We start from the raw sequence: 17418 nt of genomic DNA, 5'->3' as shown, positions 1-17418 counted from the left end.
CCTGTTAAGGCAATTCTTCCTCCCTCCCTGTGAGCAAATGGGGGGGGGGTGGTCTGTAGGGGAATGGGTCCACTAAACTTTGTTTTCCATTAGCTGCCGGGCTTTCTAAGCAAGTTCATGAGTTGCCAGGGTGGTTTCATACAAAGGCTTCACTCACGTATATTAATTGGCCCTTAACACACAGGAAGACACCAATGAGTTTTTATAGTGTGTGGAGGGTTTTTGAACCAAGGAACCAGATTCCTAGTTTTCCCTGCACCATTTTCCCTTTGAAGTCAATGGGAGCCTTGCTCAGGGTGTCTAGAGAGAAACGAGGATCTGGTCGAAGTGAACTGCTAGGAAAATGTATTAAAGTACTAAAGTAAGATTAAGTTACCCAGAGAAAACACACTTTGGCCAGAAGAAACTGCAATCAGGACCATCTGAAGGGGGTCCTGCGGTCAGAGAAGAGAAGAAAATGTATTTTAAAAATTCAATTAATGCATATCCAGTTGCCTCCGAGGAAATAAAGACTCCTTGTCTTTTACATGTTTAAAATATGAATTGCCAATTAATGATGCGATCGGCAAATTGCTCTACAATTAAAAACAGAAATGTTGTTTGAGGCAATTAGAATAATTGTCATATGTTAATTACGGGTTGATGGATTTTGCATGCTGCCAGCAATTACTTTTTGAGTGAGCTTTTCTGAACAGAATCCAAATCCATAAAGACATTGATAAAATAACAACTGTCTTCCTCGTTGGCATGCCTGCTGTATTTTTAGTGTCTTTTAAGGTATGTAATTATTTTTAATTAGGTCTCCAGAAGAAATTTTCTTAATACGTGTTTTACCAGGTCATCATTAAAGAACCTTATAACCAGTCAGAAAGGAGAGGGGAATAGAAAGAATACAGACTTGGAAGCCAGACAAACCTTAGTTCAGATATTTACTAGCTGGGTGCTTTGGGCAAATTACTTAGCCTTTCTGAACCTCAAAGTAAAATGGGGAAAATATATACCTTCAGGGTCACTAGGAGGTTTATATGAGGTAATATTTATATATTCCCCTGTATTGTGAATGATGTATAGCAAATGCCCAATAAAAGTAATTACTGTTCTTCTAAGGGCCTGGGTGGCTCAGTGTGACTTCAGCTCAGGTCGTGATCTCACCGTTTGTGAGTTCAAGCCCCGCATCAGGCTCTCTGCTGTCAGGGTGGACCCTACTTCGGATTCTCTGTCCCCCTGACCATCTCTGCCCCTCCTCTGCTCTCTCTCTCAAAAATAAATAAAGTTTTTAAAAAGTAATTATTGCTCTTCTAGAAATAGTAGGATATACTCTCAAGCTGGGCTATTCCCTCAACTATTTCATTGTAGTAAAATCTTTGCAGTTACTATTCTTGCAACTAAAATTATCATATGTGGCCAAAAAGAGTATGGCCTGCAGCACTTTAGGGCAGTCAGTGACATTGAAGTCTATGTGAATAGTGCCCCTTGACTTCGTCCAGTGTACAACCTTCACAACGATACCTGGCTGTTCTACTTGGAACCAATATCCTAAATTCACATCCTTTGAAGCCTTTGGTTCTGAGATAAATAGGTCTTGTTTTTGTTCGTTAGACCTTTTTCTAGTTGTGTTTTATTCAGCAACATTTATCAGGGGTTAGCAGATTTTTACCTGCAGACACAATCTGATTATTGAGAGCCAGAGAGAGACAGAGCATGAGCATGGGAGGGGCAGAGAGAAGGGGAGACACGGAATCCGAAGCAGGCTCCAGGCTCTGAGCAGTCAGCACAGAGCCTGACGCGGGGCTCGAACTCACAAACTTCAAGAGCCGAAGTCGGATGCTTCACCGACTGAGCCACCCAGGCGCCCCACCCTGTTTTTGTAAATTAAAAATATTTTGGAATGCAGTTACACCTGTTCATTTACATATTATCTTCAGCTACTTTTGAGCTCTGGGGGGCAGAGTAGAGTAGTTGCAACAATGACTCTATGGCCCACAAAACTGAAAATATTTGCTATGTGGCCCTTTGTCGAGAAAGTTTGTTGACCGGTGGTATTAATGACTGTCTAGCCAAATATCTGTTTATATTAATTCCAGGGAAAGTTAATGGTTGATGGCTCTTGTTGTTTCTCTTCTCTCATACCTCTTACATTGCTGAGCCAGGAGATTTTTTCCTGATTCCTTACTGCCACTTCTAGACTCTTCTCCTTTCTCCCTCCTCAAACTCCTGCAAGCCTGAAGTGCATGATTTTTGATTTTCCCATCCACTGCACCCTCCTTGTGGCAGTCATCAACAGATCCGTGAAACTTTTAGCTGCTGGCTCATGGCCACTCTGTCAATAACCTTCCCATCATAATTCTTAGTACTTTTCAAAACCGTTTGCATAAGTGATCTTTCCATCATATCAGGTCTTGAGTCTGATTATCTTCAGTGATTTCGCTTTCATTCAATAGTCAGTGACTAGGAAACGCCAGGCCTCCCTCCTGCCCACTTTCTTAGCTACCTGGTCATGGTCAACCTGCAACCTTGCCTTTGTCAAGCAGGGCAACCCTGGCCCCATCCAGCCTCCCAGCTCACTTCATGTAGCAATCTGCCTGCAATCACTTCCAACTCCCGTGGGATCTATTCCGTTGCTGCCCCTACCTTTTCACGGCCTCTCGCCCCTTTCTTGCTCTCTGGCCTTGTGCTGGCCTGACTCCCTAGCATGTATCGTCAAGTCCTCTTGCTCCTTCGTTGCTTCATCATGCTCTTGGGGCAAAACTTCAGTCCTGGTTATGTCCAGTTTGATTACCTGCACCTGAGCACAAGCCCTTGCCTGAAGAGAAACATACAACCCAGCTCATTGGTTTCACTTTAACTCATGCCCTCTGGCCCCCTATGGATATTTATGCCCCCTGGTAATCTTACTCCTTTTCCCTCACTCCCACTGTCACAGATGATGATTCATACCTTCTCATAGCTCATGAAACCGCCAATTTCTTCACCCTTATTCTCTCTCTCAATGATCTTGCCTCCTTTGTCCCTCAGGAGAGGAAGCGATTAGAAGAGAACATCCAAAACTCCCGAACCACTGTAGTCACCTGCTTCTTTGCCGTGCACTCTGCCTTCCCTGCCCTCCAGCTTTAAGGTTCTGTGCCTATCCCTGAGATCAACCTCGCCACCTGTGCCCTAGACTCCATTCTCTCTTGCCTATTCAAGAATATTGCTCTTACATTTCTCCCCTTCCCTTAGTGCATTACTGGTTCTTCCATTTCATATAACAACATCTCCATCATTACACATATCATGTCATTTCTCCCATCTCAAAGTAAACAAAATGAAACAAATTCTCTGATGCGGCTTCCCTCTCGGGCTACCGTTCATTCCTCTGTTCCCTTTTAAAGCTCAGCTCCTCAAAAGGGCTCTCTGTCCTCATTGGGCCCAATATTTATTTTTGGCTCTCTCTTGAAAGCTCTAATCATGCGTTTTGTTACCTACATTCCCCAGAAAGTGCTCTCATCAAGGTCAAAAATGAAATGTTTTTTGCAAAATCCAATGCTGAGGTTGCACTTCTCACCCTGACCTTCCAAAAGTACTTGCTACAGTTGACTGTTCCTTCCACGTAGCTCCCAGAGCACGATGTTCTCCTGGAGGAGAGAGGGGTCTGAGCTGTGGGAAAGAACCATCTAGAAGACCTCCAGAATTCATTTGGATTGACTATATTGAACGTAGGACTCCTTTGGTGGAAGTCTCACCCTTGTCAAACAGACCCTGTACCTGAGACAAGCTGGCCTATTTGTTCTCATGATGCCTAGAGAAACCCAGTGGCTAAGGGGGCAGTGGGATGGAGGGCTGGAGATAGGGAAGAATTAGCCTGCACTGAATCCTATTCTGCCACTTATGAGCTTATAAGCTTGGCCGTGTTACCGATACTCCAAAGTCTCAGGATTTTTCATTTATAAAAAGTGTAGATGGGAATACCTACTGCATAGATTTGTTGTAAAGAATAAATGAATTCATGTTAGAGAAAGCCTAGGATCATAGTCGAAAACAAATGCCTGCCAAGGTAGACAGGCAGAAATTGTAAATTAAGACAGTCAGCAGATGCTTACTCCTAAAGGTAGGTCAAATTCAAATTTTGAAAACTAACACACCGGGGCAAATAAATCCCGCCTGAAAGCCAAGTTTGGCGCCCTTTTTGACCTGGGTGGTGGCTGAAACACGGCAGGTACGTGGTTAATATTAGATTCCCTTTCTTTTGAAAACTGACGTCAACCAGTCATTCAGGGGGTGCTTGGATGCTCACAACATTCATTCAACACATCTGCCCCCAGCCCCCTCCATGGCGGGAGCTGTGCCTGGTACGGTGGTGGTCCTTTCCCTCAGGCTCTGTTTCTACTGTTAGAGAGAGCGAGGTACAGAACAGACTGACAAATTGTGGAAATAACTGCAAGCTATCAAAAGTGTAATAAAAAAAAGTAGATATGTATATATCTACTATAATAAATAGAAGGTCTGTAAGAGTGATGGTTGAGAGCTCGGGTACTGAAGTCTAATTTCCTGGCTCAGTGACCTTAGGCAAGTTATAGTGGTGTCCCTTTATCCACAGTTTTGGGGGTTTTGGTTTTTGGGGTTTGAGTAATCTCCCCCCCACCACCACCTGACCCCGCAGTCAACCTTGGTGTGGACGCAGATGATCCTCCTTCTGATGTGTCATCAGAAGGTCAATGGTAGCCTAATGCTACATCACAGTGCGTATGCCATTTATCCCCGTCTCATCACATGGGCATTTTCATCTCACATCGTCACAGGAAGTTGGGTGAACGCCACAAAATAGTTTGAGAGAGAGAGAGAGGGAGAGACCGCATTCACATAACTTTTGTTATGGTACATTGTTATAATTTTTCTCTTTTATTAGTGGTTATTGTTGTTAATCTCTTACTGTGCCTAAATTATAAATTAAAACTTATCATAGGTATGTATACGTAGGAAAAAACAGAGTAGGTAGAGGGCTTGGTAGTGTTTCCGACATCCACCGGGGGGTCTTGGAAGGTGTCTCTCATGGATAAGGTGGACTGTGCAAACTTTCTGTGCCTCAGTGTTCTGTTTTTAAAAATGAAGATAATAATAGTTCCTACCTCATAGGGCTATTGAGAGCATTAAGTGAGTCGATGCATTTAAAGAACCCAAGTCATTCCCTGGCACATAGTTCTTACATAGGTTCGCTCTATGGCAGACAAAGGATTCTAGATGTGAATTTGGTAACTAGGGTTCTAATTAAGGTGACCAACTTGTCCTGGTTTGCCCAGAACTTACTCTGTATTGGCGCTGGAAGTCTTGTGACCTGGGAAAGTCCCTCAGTTTGTGGTCAGGTTCGTTCAACTTCCAGCTACTAACTAGCTTTGTTCCTTTGAAGCCATCTTATCCCTCCCTCTGGATCTGTAAAATGAAGAGTATAGACGAAGTGGGTGGTTCCCAAGCTTTATCATGCACGAAAGCCCCCTCTTATAGAACGTGGAATGCCGGACCCCACCCTGGAGTTTCTGATCCAGCAGGTTTGGGGTGGTCCTGACCCACTACTCTACATGACCACAAAGTCCCTTTGTCTGCTACTCATCTGTGATTCTGTGACTTCTTCCTGTGACCTGCTTTATGGGAAAATGAGGTTCATGTGCCGAAAAGCATCATTCATTCACTCGTTTATTCATTCAACAGTATTTGTTCAACACCTCCTATGGGTCAGGTGCTGTTCTAGATGTTGGGGATCTGGCAGTCAACAGAATCATAAGATTGTAAACTCCTCGATGGCAGGGACTCAGCTAACTTACTTTGTGCCCCTGCACTTGCCCTGTCCCACCCCATGCCATGCACAGTGAAGGCTCTTGACAAGTGAGAGCTGTGATAGTGTGTAAGATAATATATAGGGAAGCAGGAAGCTATGCTTTGCAGACCTTAAAGGCAAGCACAGAGCTGTTGGGTAGGTGAGCTAGTCTGTGTCCAAGAGCTACAACCCTTACTACCCTCACCTTCTACCAACACACTCTCCTCCCCCTGCACCCCGCCCCCCCTGTCCCCGCATCCGTATCTCAATGTCTGTTTTATGGCTGGGATTCCATTTCTTGAGATTCATCCCTGTGTCTCTTGTGAAAAATAGGGTACACCCTTTAAACCCTACCTGATAGTTTTAGGAAGAATATAATAGGACTTCAATTATTTCATCCTTTCAAGCAGTTATTTCACTTTGCTGCTAGCTATATACATGGGAGAACCTACCTTTTTAATAAGTGGATGCCCTGTGTTTCTGTCATACCTGTTTCTGGGAGGGGAGGAAAGGAAGGGAGCTCACTCTGCAGGTTGCTGAAGAACCAGAACATTTTTTATCCATGAAGCTTTGTTCAACTGCATGGGCTGCCTGGCCTGTTGCATTCCATCAAGGATCCTGACAAAAGTGTCAGGAAGGTCAACTGATAACGCTAATTTTTTTTTGACACTCCTAATGACAGGTTTATGTGATTAGGCTCCATTCCCTTAAAGAATCTACTCATGTTTGGGGCGCCTGGGTGGCTCAGTTGGTTAAGCATCCGACTTCGGCTCAGGTCATGATCCCGCAGTTTGTGAGTTCGAGCCCCGCGTCGGGCTCTGTGCTGACAGCTCAGAGCGTGGAGCCTGCCTGCTTTTGGATTCTGTGTCTCCCTCTCTCTCTGCCCCTCCCCTGCTCACCCTCTGTCTCTCTCTATCCCAAAAATAAATAAAACATTAAAAAAAATTTAAAAAAAAAGAATCTACTCATATTTTACTGCATGTCTGCTCAGCCACACTTGTTGCCTCAGTTTTCTATGGCTGCAGAACAAGTTATCCTCAAATGTTGTGGCTTAAAACAAGGTCCACTTTTATTGGTCTCCATTTTGGGGGTCTGGTGTTTGGGCAAGGCTCAGTAGGGATGGCTTGTGTCTGCTCTGTGGTATGCCCACCTGGTTGCATTTAGCTGGAGGCTACCCTGGGCTGACAGGTCCAAAATGGCTTCCCTCTGGTGTTGGGGTTATGGTGCTGGCTGTTGGCTCATCTGCCTGGTTTTGTTTTCTCTCACAGCCTCTCCTCATGGCCTCTTATCCTCCAGGGCCTTTATGTTTCAGTAGAGAACCTGGATTTCTTTACATGGCAGCTCAGGGTAGGAAGAGGGCAGGAATGGAAGCTGTTGGGCTCAGAACTGGAGATGTCCCTTCTACCGCATTCTATTGGTCAAACAAGTCACAAGCCCTCCTAGATTCAAGGAGAGAGGTGAATATATTCCATCTCTTGATGGGAGAAGTTGTTGGTGGCCATCTCTGGAGGTCATCAGTCTACACTCATATCTTCTCTACATCCTAGTGCACTTCAAATAAGAAAGGATAGTGGATTTTAAGTGGGGGTGGTGAGGGTGGGAGTCGCTAGTGACAAGACAAAGATGTTTCTTTGATTTATACCATCTAAGTTCAAGAGGAGTGTTAGAACTCCCCCAGGGAAATAAGGATATTTAAATGCTTACGTGAAGAATGTAGCTCATGGATAAAAATGACGGTGAAAAGCACATAATATGTGTCAGTCTATACGTTCATGATAAATTTGAAAAGTGTCAAAACCCTAAGTCTCCTTTTGGAAACAAAAATAACAGTCCATAAAATTCTCAAATGCTTTTAATTAGTCTGAATGCATCTCAAAGAACAAGCGAGTTGAACGGCACGAGAGGACTTTACCAAAGTGTCATGGGCAGCGGATGTTTCGAATGCTCTCAGTGAAGGGGCAGTAATGCCAACCACATGCTTGCTTATGTTTTTGAAATGATTTTATTAAGGGCTCTGTGAAAATGTGGAAAATGTAAGCATGCACAAGTGCACATAAAAATACATAAAGTGCAGGGGTGCCTGGGCGGCTCCGTCACTTAAGCATCTGACTTCGGCTCCAGTCGTGATCCTGCGGTCTGTGAGTTCCAGCCCTGTGTTGGGATCTGTGCTGACAGCTCAGAGCCTGGAGCCTGCTTTAGCTTCTAGGTCTCTCTCTCTCTCTCTCTCTGCCCCTCCCTGGCTTATTCTCTCTCTCTCTCTCTCAAAAATAAATACTTTAAAAAATTTTTCAAAACACATAAAGTGCAAAGAGTCTATCTTTGTGGCAGGAAGTGTTTGGGGAGACAGTCACAGGAGATGTGCATTTGGGGTACATAGGATTCTATGAGATAGGCACCATGAAGCCACCCAGGTGCCCCTAAGAGGCTGCTTCTTCTATCGACCCTCATTCCAGACTCTCAGGATTTTGAAATGCTGATAGGTTTCATAAAATTTTTCCCGTGCTTCTTAATTTTAAGTGGGCAAATGGATCTTCCGGGGGCCTGTAAAAGGCAGATCCGGATCCTGTGGGTCTGGGATGCCACCTGAGATTCACATTTCTGACGAGCTTTAGGTGATGTTGTTGCCGTTGGTGCATGCATTTGGACGACAAGCTTGCTTAAGATGTGGAGAGGTAAGTGTCCTTCCTTGCAGACCAGGTGGGGCTCAGGCAGCAAGTGTTGCCTCTCTGTCTACCCTGTGCCTGAAATTGTGCTAGGCCACAGGACTAGCAAGACAGGGCTGAGCCTCAGGCTCTGAACGTAATGAGCGGGCAGTCTAGAAGGAGAAATAAACACACAAAATAATTCAAGTAGAAAAGTGAGAAGAGAGTGGCTGGGTGACTTCTAGCACAGGCTTGGGGGTCCTGACCCAACCCCTAACTAGGGTGTGGCTCGGGTAATCGGATTGACCAGAGTCGCGGTATCGTCATTATGAGTTGACGTGTTGTGTTTGCTGTGTTTGTGGTGGTGAAGGCCAATATATTTATCCTAAAATTTTTAGCTTTTTGATCGTAGAGGAAAATCTGGAAAGCCATTAGCAAGTATGGAAGAGGAAAGCAATTATGTCCACAAAATCCTTGAGAAGTAAGCATCATGATGCATCTCTTAAGATGTGTATTGACTATAAAGCATGTGTGGTGATGGTTGAGATGGAACTTTGATTTCAGGTTCTATTGATTCTTGATCCTGTGTGACCTTGACGCTATCACTTAACCTCAGCCTTCTCATCTACGAGGTGGGAGCAATAACAACTGTCATATTCAAAATTTATGAGGCTCAAATATCATAGTGGATCTTTGGTGTCCACAGTGCTGGCTTAGAATCTCGGGCTTGTCACATATTAGCTTGGGTGGCCTTCGGCGTTTTTCTCGACATCAACCTCAATGAAAAAAGTATGTAAAACACTCAGCCAAGTGACAGACACATAATAAGTGCTCAGTAAGTGATAGCTGTTGTTATGACATGAATTACTTGGAAAAATATAACGTACATGACTTCACGGAGATTATTATTATAAGCTATGATAAATGTGCTGTTCTTTATATACATCATAGTGTTGCTTCTAAGGTGTTGGCAGTAAGGTATAAACTGTGATTTTCCATCCCCCTCCCCTTTCACGTGCTGTTCCAAGTGACATTTGGAAAGGCAGCCAATGGAGGGTGAGGGGTGTCGTCCCTGTTGATGATGGAATTAGCACATCTCTTCATCATTGAAGCTAAGAGGCTGCTTTTTAAAAACATGTTTATTTATTTATTTTGGGGAGTGGAGGGGTGGAGAGAGAGAGAGACAGACAGAGAGAGAGAGAGTGAGAGAGAGAGAGAGAGAGAGAGAGAGAGACTCCCAAGCAGGCTCCACACCATCAGCCTGGAGCCCAGCGTGGGGCTCAATCTCACAAACTGTGAGATCATGACCAGACCCGAAACCAAGAGTTAGACGGTTCACCAACTGAGCCACCCAGGTGCCCCTAAGAGGCTGCTTCTTATATCGACCCTCATTCCAGACTCTCAGGATTTTGTTTCTTAAAAATTTTTTTTTTTAACATTTATTTTATTTTTGAGACAGAGAGAGACAGAGCATGAATGGGGGAGGGTCAGAGAGAGGGAGACACAGAATCTGAAACAGGCTCCAGGCTCTGGGCTGTCAGCACAGAGCCCGACGCGGGGCTTGAACTCACGGACTGCGAGATCATGACCTGAGCCGAAGCTGGCCGCTTAACCGACTGAGCCACCCAGGCGCCCCCAGACTCTCAGGATTTTGAAATGCTGATAGCTTTCATAAAATTTTTCCTTATCCATTCAGCAAACCGGTTAAAATCACAAATCCACAAGGCAAGGATGTGGGTGAAGGTTTGTTTCTGGTAGACGGTAGACTGCTGCTTTGGGTCCCTGGTTGCTGCTGCTGTGTAGAAGAGGGCAGGGAGTTGAGCATTCTTTCTTTTTTCCTTTTTTTAGTTTATTTATTTTGAAAGGGAGTGAGCGGGTGTGAGTTGGGGATGGGCAGAGAGACAGAGGGAGAGACAGAATCCCAAGCAGGCTCCACATTGTCAGTTCAGAGCCCCATGTGGGGCTCGATCCCATGCACCGTGAGATCATGACCTGAGCTGAAACCAAGAATCAGACGCTCAGCCGACTGAGCCATCCAGGTGCCCCAAGTTGAGCATTCTTTTTATAATGAAAGCTTGGCACCATTTGGGCATGAACCAGTATTCCAATAGCCAGAGGTTGCTCAACAGAACATAACCTCTTCCCACCTCTGCCAAAGAAAAATGTTGGAATGGGGGACAGAGGAATCTCGAGATTGACTCTTCTCATATTCCATCCCAGAACCCACTAGCTTCTTCTCTTACCTTCTCTGGCTGATCTACCTCCTTGACAAGATTATTGCGAGGAAGGAGTTAATGAGTATACAGCTTTCTCTTCCTTGGGAGAGAGATACAAAACAGGCTCAGAGCTGGGCTGTCATCACCCAGCAAGTCTTCAGGGGTTTTAAAGGTAATTATTAACCCTTTGTGGCATTCCTGGGGGAGGGGGGGGAGAACACTCTATGCTGAAAACACCTACTAAAAATTTCCATCTATGATATGTATATGGAATCTCAATTTCTCCAGTGTAAAAATTCAATAACCTTGAAGATCAGCCTTGGATGTAGGTAGCCCTAAGCAGTTTATACAGGCCCTTGTGTCCTCTTTCAAAGCAGACCCTTCCTTAACTGTCTTAGCACTCAGGTCAGAAGTACCATTATCCTTGTTCTCCATTTGAAAAAACCGAGGTTTAAGGGAAGGCTTCATGGTAATGAGGCCTGGCTAGAGGCCATGTCTTCTGACTGCTGCCCTGTGCTCTTCTGAGGTACTGAACATGATATAAAGCCTCTTCTAACAGTGAGACAGCACTTCTGAATCTCAGCGTTCCATAAAACTGCCAATTATCACCACCTAGAACTGTAACAAACTGCCATGATTCGGTCCTACGGAATTTGTGTTTAAAAAGAAATTCCCATGATTAACCTGCTTTGTTTTGATTTTATCATTTGCTTCTCTCCCCACTTGGTGATTTTAGGCTATTTAGATTATGGGTTCCTCTTTTTCAATGGGTTGAAAATGATCCATTACTAGGGCTTCTGTATTCAAGAGAGACCTGCAGGGCGCCTGGGTGGCTCAGTCAGTTAAGTATCCGACTTTGGCCCAGGTCATGATCCCGTGCTTTGTGGGTTCGAGCCCCGTGTCAGACTCTGTGCTGACAGGTGGCAGCCTGAAGCTTGCTTTGGATTCTGTGTCTCCCTCTCTCTCTGCCCCTCCCCTCCTTATGCTCTCTCTGTCTCCCAAAAATAAATAATAAAAAACAATTAAAAAAAAAAAAGAGGCCTGCTGTGATTCTCATGGGGGATTTATGCTTGGAGTTTGCTCTTCGGTGAATTAAAATGAACTAGAACACCGAAAAGCCTGGGTGTCCCCTTCAAGGAATAAATAATTATTAAACTTGTGAAAAGGGCAGTGGAGGAAAATGAGGACCCAGAGTACCCAAATCAACCGTTGCTCCGTGCTGAGTGTGCCAAGACTTGCTCTTTGAGGAGCAGGGACATGGACTCCCTTAGAAATTTGCCATTGTTGTTGCCATTCAGGTCTCCCGATCCTAGGTTGCGGCCGCAGATGAATTCTCTCCTGAGCCCGACATCGCTGCTCTCCAAGCCCACACTCTTCTTTCAATCACAAGCAGGTTGCTAGTATGTGGGCAAACTTCCATACATGGTATGGGGAGCAGACATGACTTCATGCTCTGCTGTAGACGAGAGGAATTGCCAAGGCTCAGGCGCCCAGTCCCCCCAAGTGTTCCCTGGTGTTGGAATCCTTCTCTCTGGCTGCATGGTAACTAGACCACAGGGGATGCTTTAGATTTGTGGGCACACCTTTCCCTTGTAGATTCTCAAACCCAGCCTTCAGAATTTTGGTGTCCCAAAACAGCATGGCACAGGTACACCCACAAGCATTTGGAAAACATCTGATAAGAAATATCCATTTTACAGTACTTCTAATGGAACAGACCTGAAAGATAAGTCTAAGTCAGCAGCTCAAGAGGTTCAATGAGTTCAATTTCTTTTTGCTGTGTATATTGTTCCGTTTTGAGGTGGGGGTCAGGCTAGGAGGATCTGACGGTTTTCTTGAAGGAAATGTTCGTGGGTATTCTGCATTAAATTACTGTTTTGTGTTCCTTGGTCTTGAAAAGTTTAAGAAACATTGACATACAAGACCTCTTATATTTGGGGGTCCTTCAAATTCCATTCCTTGGCTTATTACTATTACTATTACTAAAGCATTATAACAAAGAGATACATTTCTTCTTGTCCAAATGGAAGGTGTGTGTTTATGTGAATTACAAATGAAATATAAAAGCTGGTGAAAGCCCTGGGTAGAAGGGTCAGGTGCAGCATTTTTCTGATAATGTTTCTTGGGAATCATATTTGAATTGATTTACACACATTGCTTTGGGCATCATTGCTGAGATCATGCAAAAAGAGAGAGAGAGAGAGAGAGAAGTGAGGCACCATTATCTGATAGCATACTTAATCAGATGAAGGGAGAGGAGAAAAAAGGGGGGGGGGAGGAGGGAGTAAGAAGGAAACCAGTAACCATCAGACAACCAAGCCCAAACCCAATTTCACTTAAAGAAAAGCTCTTCCGGTTGAGGAAAAAGTTTAACATCTCAATTCAAACAACCCCCTTAGAATACATCAAACTTGGAACAAAACCCTTTAAAACTGTTTTTGCTTTTTTTCCCTGAGAAATGTCTCCTCTCCTCTGGTTCCATAAAACACAAGTCAGATTTCATTTGCTAGAGCAAATGTTTTTCAACAGACTTGACTTGCTTAATTTTCCTGACAATGTGTGCAGTTAAGTTAGAAACTTGCATACATTTGGCAAGGGACATGAGACACCAGCAAACCAAAACGCCCAGAGGGGCAGCTATATATTACCGGGCTAATCTTTTCCCTTTCTCAGTGTGTGTGTGTGTGTGTGTGTGTGTGCGCGCGCGCGCGCGCGCGCACCCGCCCGCTCTTACGTTTTGGATGCGCTGTCGTAACACATGGCTACTATGTTCGGACTTGTAAGGGCTAAAGTTAGAAGATTTGTAACAACTACTATTTTTCTCACTGTCTCCTAGGAGTACTTGAAAACTGGCTTAAAAGGACCTGATTTAAACAAAGGAGCAAACAAAGCAACCCCTTTTTCGAAGGCTGGATCATTTTCAGAAGTACCCTTTAACCAGGGTGGGGTTGGGGGTGGAAGTGTGTGCACCTTTGAGACTTGGTTTCTGCAGCACACATTCATTTTGGTAATCCAGGACATCTTGCTGGGTGTAAGAGGTCAAGAACAAGTCAGGAACAGAAAGGAGCTTCAAGTTGTGAGATGAGGAAGGCGGCTACCCCTAATGAAATAACTAAAGATGCCTCAATAGGTAGGAAATTTTTGGAGTTTTAAATCTGTGTCTATGCTCCTAGAGGGCACCTGGAAAATGAGTGTAGATTTGCTCTATATCCTTGGCCCTATTTACAGCCAGGGAAGAAGAGAAGAAACTTTTTGGTCAGACTACTGCAAAGTGGAGGCGTTGCCCTCTTTATCAACTTTCTCTCCTCCCCTAGCCCCAGAGGGCATGTCTTTCCTCCTCTCTCCAGTCGGCATCCCGCTTTCCCACTACCAGACTGCAAGTCCCCTTTAAGACTCGGAGGACGCCTCACCCTTTCTCCTCCCAGTCCCCCGCCCTTCACACCTTGGGTGGGAAAAGAGAGTGGGGCGGGGTGGTCGGAGGGGCGGGATCATGGTGAGCGCACCAATGGCTCTCCGGGCTGGTCGTCCTGGTCTCCGGCAGCCAATGAGCAGCAGGCAGGGGGCGTGGCGGGGCGCTGTTGCAAAGCATCCAACGTGGGCCCGCAGAAGGCCGCGGGGCGCGGAGCCCAGGGGGTGTGTGAGGGCTAGCGGCCGGGGGTGGAGCCTCGGGGACCCGTCGGGGCTGGGCCGCGGGGAGGCGAGAGGCAAGCGACTGATTGTTCCGCCGCGAGGTCGGCTGGGCTCTCGCCTCGCTGAGGAGCCGCGCACAGCCCGGAACTGCGCGCGCGCGCTCTGCCTAAGGCGTTGGGACAGCCAGGCGCACGGGGCCCTCTAAGCAGTGCGGGGGTGACCGTGCCGTCCAGCCCGGAGTCGGCTGCCGGGCGCTCCGAGCCGAGAGGAAGATGCATTCGGGCGCACAGCTCAGGCTGCGAGGCTGAGCGATTTCTGTGCAGCAGAGGCAGCCGCACTGCCCTCGGCCGGCGGCGGCGGCGGCAGTTCGCGTGCGCCGGGGCTCAAGATCCAGCCAGCAGCGCGGCGGGAGGACGAGGAGAGCCGGCCGAGCAGCTCTTGCCCGGATCCGTGGGCTTCGCAGCGAGCACAGCCGGGTCGGCCCGGATGGGCGCGGGGCTCGCGGCCCCAGCCGGGCGCTGCGGAGCGGTCCGGGCACCGGGGGCCCGCTGAGCGCCGGAGCCGCGGCAGCGGGGGAAACTTGTGCGGGCGACCATGCCCCGGCGCGGAGCCTAGTGTCGAGCGGAGCCCCCGCGGACCAGCCGGTGCCTGCGGTCGTCCGGGACCTCGCAGCCCCCGCGCCCCGAGTTCGCCGCGCGTTCCAGACAAGATGGCGCGGCCGGTCCGGGGAGCTTTCGGGGCCCCGCGCCGCTCGCCCTGTCCTCTCCTGTGGCTGCTGCTGCTGCTGCTGCTGCTGCTTCGGCTGGGGCCGGCGACGGCTGCGGCCGGCCCGCGACCGCCCTGCGCCGCCGCCTGCACTTGCGCGGGGGACTCGCTGGACTGCGGCGGGCGCGGGCTAGCAGCGCTGCCTCCGGACCTGCCCGCCTGGACGCGGAGCCTGTAAGTGCCGCCCTTCCCCTGAGCCCCGGGGCGCTGTCACTTGGGGACGGGGAGGCTGGGGTGCTTACCCGGGAAGGGCGTGCGGATTGAGGGGCGTGCCTGTGTGTGTGTCGCGGTGGTGAGATCGTACATGGGGGTCCGGAGGGGAAGAGTGTGCCTGATGGGGGTGTGGAAGTGAGAACGTGGGTGGTGAGGGTCCTGGGGAGAAAAGAGTGTGCCTCGTGGCGTTTGGAGGTGAGTGAGCATAGGTTTTGGGGTGTGGAGGTGAGAACGTGGGTGATGCGGCTCCATGGGAGAACAGGCTGTTCCTCGTGGGGTCTGGAGGTGAGCGAGCATAGGTTTTAGGGTGTGGAGGTGATTGCGCCCCGGGGCCTGAGGGCGATCTGGGAGGTAGAGTCTGAAGGTGAGGGAGTGTGAGTGAAGAGTGTGGAGGCGAGGGTGTTTGTGCGTATGTGTGTGGGTGGAGCGGGAAACATCTGGAGGCGAGAGTGTGAGGAAGTCTGTCTGGGGTCTGCGGGTGAGTGTTTCTTTTTTTCCTCTCCTGTAACCCAACTCTTTGGTGTCTGAGCTCCTTGGCCTTCCAGTGGGTAATGAATGAAGGTGACTCTTGGCTCCAGTCTTCCATTTACATTATTTATTAGCGAGAGTGCGCGTGTAGCAGCCTTCTCCTCCCCCAGGACCCCGTGGCCTGACTTGGCTGTGGCCACGGTGGAAGGTTGCCTTCCCCGGAACAGCCCTGAGTTAGGGGACTTGGAGAGTTCCTGGATCTGTGATTGCCGAGGGTGCTGGTCTCTTTCCACCTGATGGGCATTAGGGAGCTGTGTTTCCAGACCCTTCCTTTTGGGCTTGATGGTCCAGTAGGGTGGAGCCCACACTTGAGCATTTCTCCCCTGTAAAGGGTGCAAATTAGTTTTGGAGTTGTGTTACTTCAGGAGAGGGTGCCGGGGACTTGCTTGATTTAAGCTGTTTGTTTCACCTGAAAGACGTTCTTTTCTGTGCTGTCACGGTTTTGGCCTATCAGGACTTAGTGGGACCCTTCTTACAGGAGAGTTGGCAGGAAAAAGCTGCATTAGACTTCACTAAATATGGTAGAGTATAATAGCCTTTTTTCTACTTTTAAGAATATGGTCCTGAGTCAAATCCTATTGAGTTATAGGTAATTAGCATCTATGCAGAACTATGAGTACCTTCCAGAAAAGGCCTAGCTTGAGTCATCTGCTTTTTAGTTGGATAATTGGACGTCTTTCCTAGAATGTAGAGGGGCACAGGAGTGTCCTCAGACAGGACATTCAGTGTTTGAAGAAGGGACAACTGATGACATAACTTTTAACCAACACCTGTGGCTTGAGCTAAGAAAAAGTGGTTAGGGTATCTGGCTGCTGTGAAGGGGAAAGAAGAAAAGTTGGTTCCTTTCTCACGTGAAGAGCCGGTGCCTCTGAAAACGGGGTGCAGATCTTTAACTCACATCATGCTACATATTGCCTAAGGATCAAGTTCTTCAGAGTTCTGAGGCTGGACTTTTGTTATGGTTAGCTTTTCCCCTGCAATTTTCTGCTTTTTCTATGTGATTCAGTGACTTAGTGAAGACCAGTGGTCGTAGTGGGGGGTTTAATAGAGGCAGTGGCTGTTAAGTAGTAGGAGATAGATAGAGCCCAGCCTTGCCAGTAGGTAGTATTTCATTTACTTGGGGCAGTCTGAGGTATTGTGGTTTTTCCTTTATGTTTTCTTAGGATAGTTTTTCAAATAAAATCACGTGGGCAGAATCAGAATAACTTCTTGAGTGTTCACCTGTTGGAAGAATGACTACCAATGCCATATGTTCATGGCATTGTGGGGAAGGCACTTAGCTCAGAAGTAGTGACTTTGCAGACAGCATAGGGTGTCCTGTTATTGGCACTTTCCTGTGGTCACAAGATCCACTTTGCCTTGTCCTTTAATTTTTGGAGCAAAACTACTGGCCATTTTTTTGGCTTCCTGTTGCTTGGGAGTGACGTTTCACATGACATAAATACCTTTTAAATTGCAGTCTTTCTCTTTTACTCACACATTTGATGACCAGTAAATACCTAAGTGGGTATTTTGAGCTTCAGTCGATGTGATTATACTGATTATGGTGTTAACTGATTAGATTTTGAGATGTGAATAGTGATTTCTGATTAGTATGTGTTAATACCATGTTCACTACAAAATGGGTATCTTTTGG

The 17418-nt window shown here is 47.0% G+C and overlaps 1 protein-coding gene across 1 annotated transcript in view; it reads left to right on the top strand.

Moving 5' to 3' along the window:
• Positions 1–14318: 14318 nt before the first annotated feature.
• Positions 14319–17418, top strand: part of LRIG1 (leucine rich repeats and immunoglobulin like domains 1) — a 114481-nt gene continuing 111381 nt past the window's right edge. Inside the window, exon 1 of the mRNA XM_042979373.1 lies at positions 14319–15215. Coding sequence (XP_042835307.1) covers positions 14986–15215 — 230 coding nt within the window. The 5' untranslated portion in view covers positions 14319–14985. The remainder of the gene's footprint in view (positions 15216–17418) is intronic.

This window comes from Panthera tigris, chromosome A2, assembly GCF_018350195.1.
Source record: "Panthera tigris isolate Pti1 chromosome A2, P.tigris_Pti1_mat1.1, whole genome shotgun sequence".
Taxonomy (NCBI): domain Eukaryota; kingdom Metazoa; phylum Chordata; class Mammalia; order Carnivora; family Felidae; genus Panthera; species Panthera tigris.
This window is presented reverse-complemented; position numbering and strand designations above follow the sequence as displayed.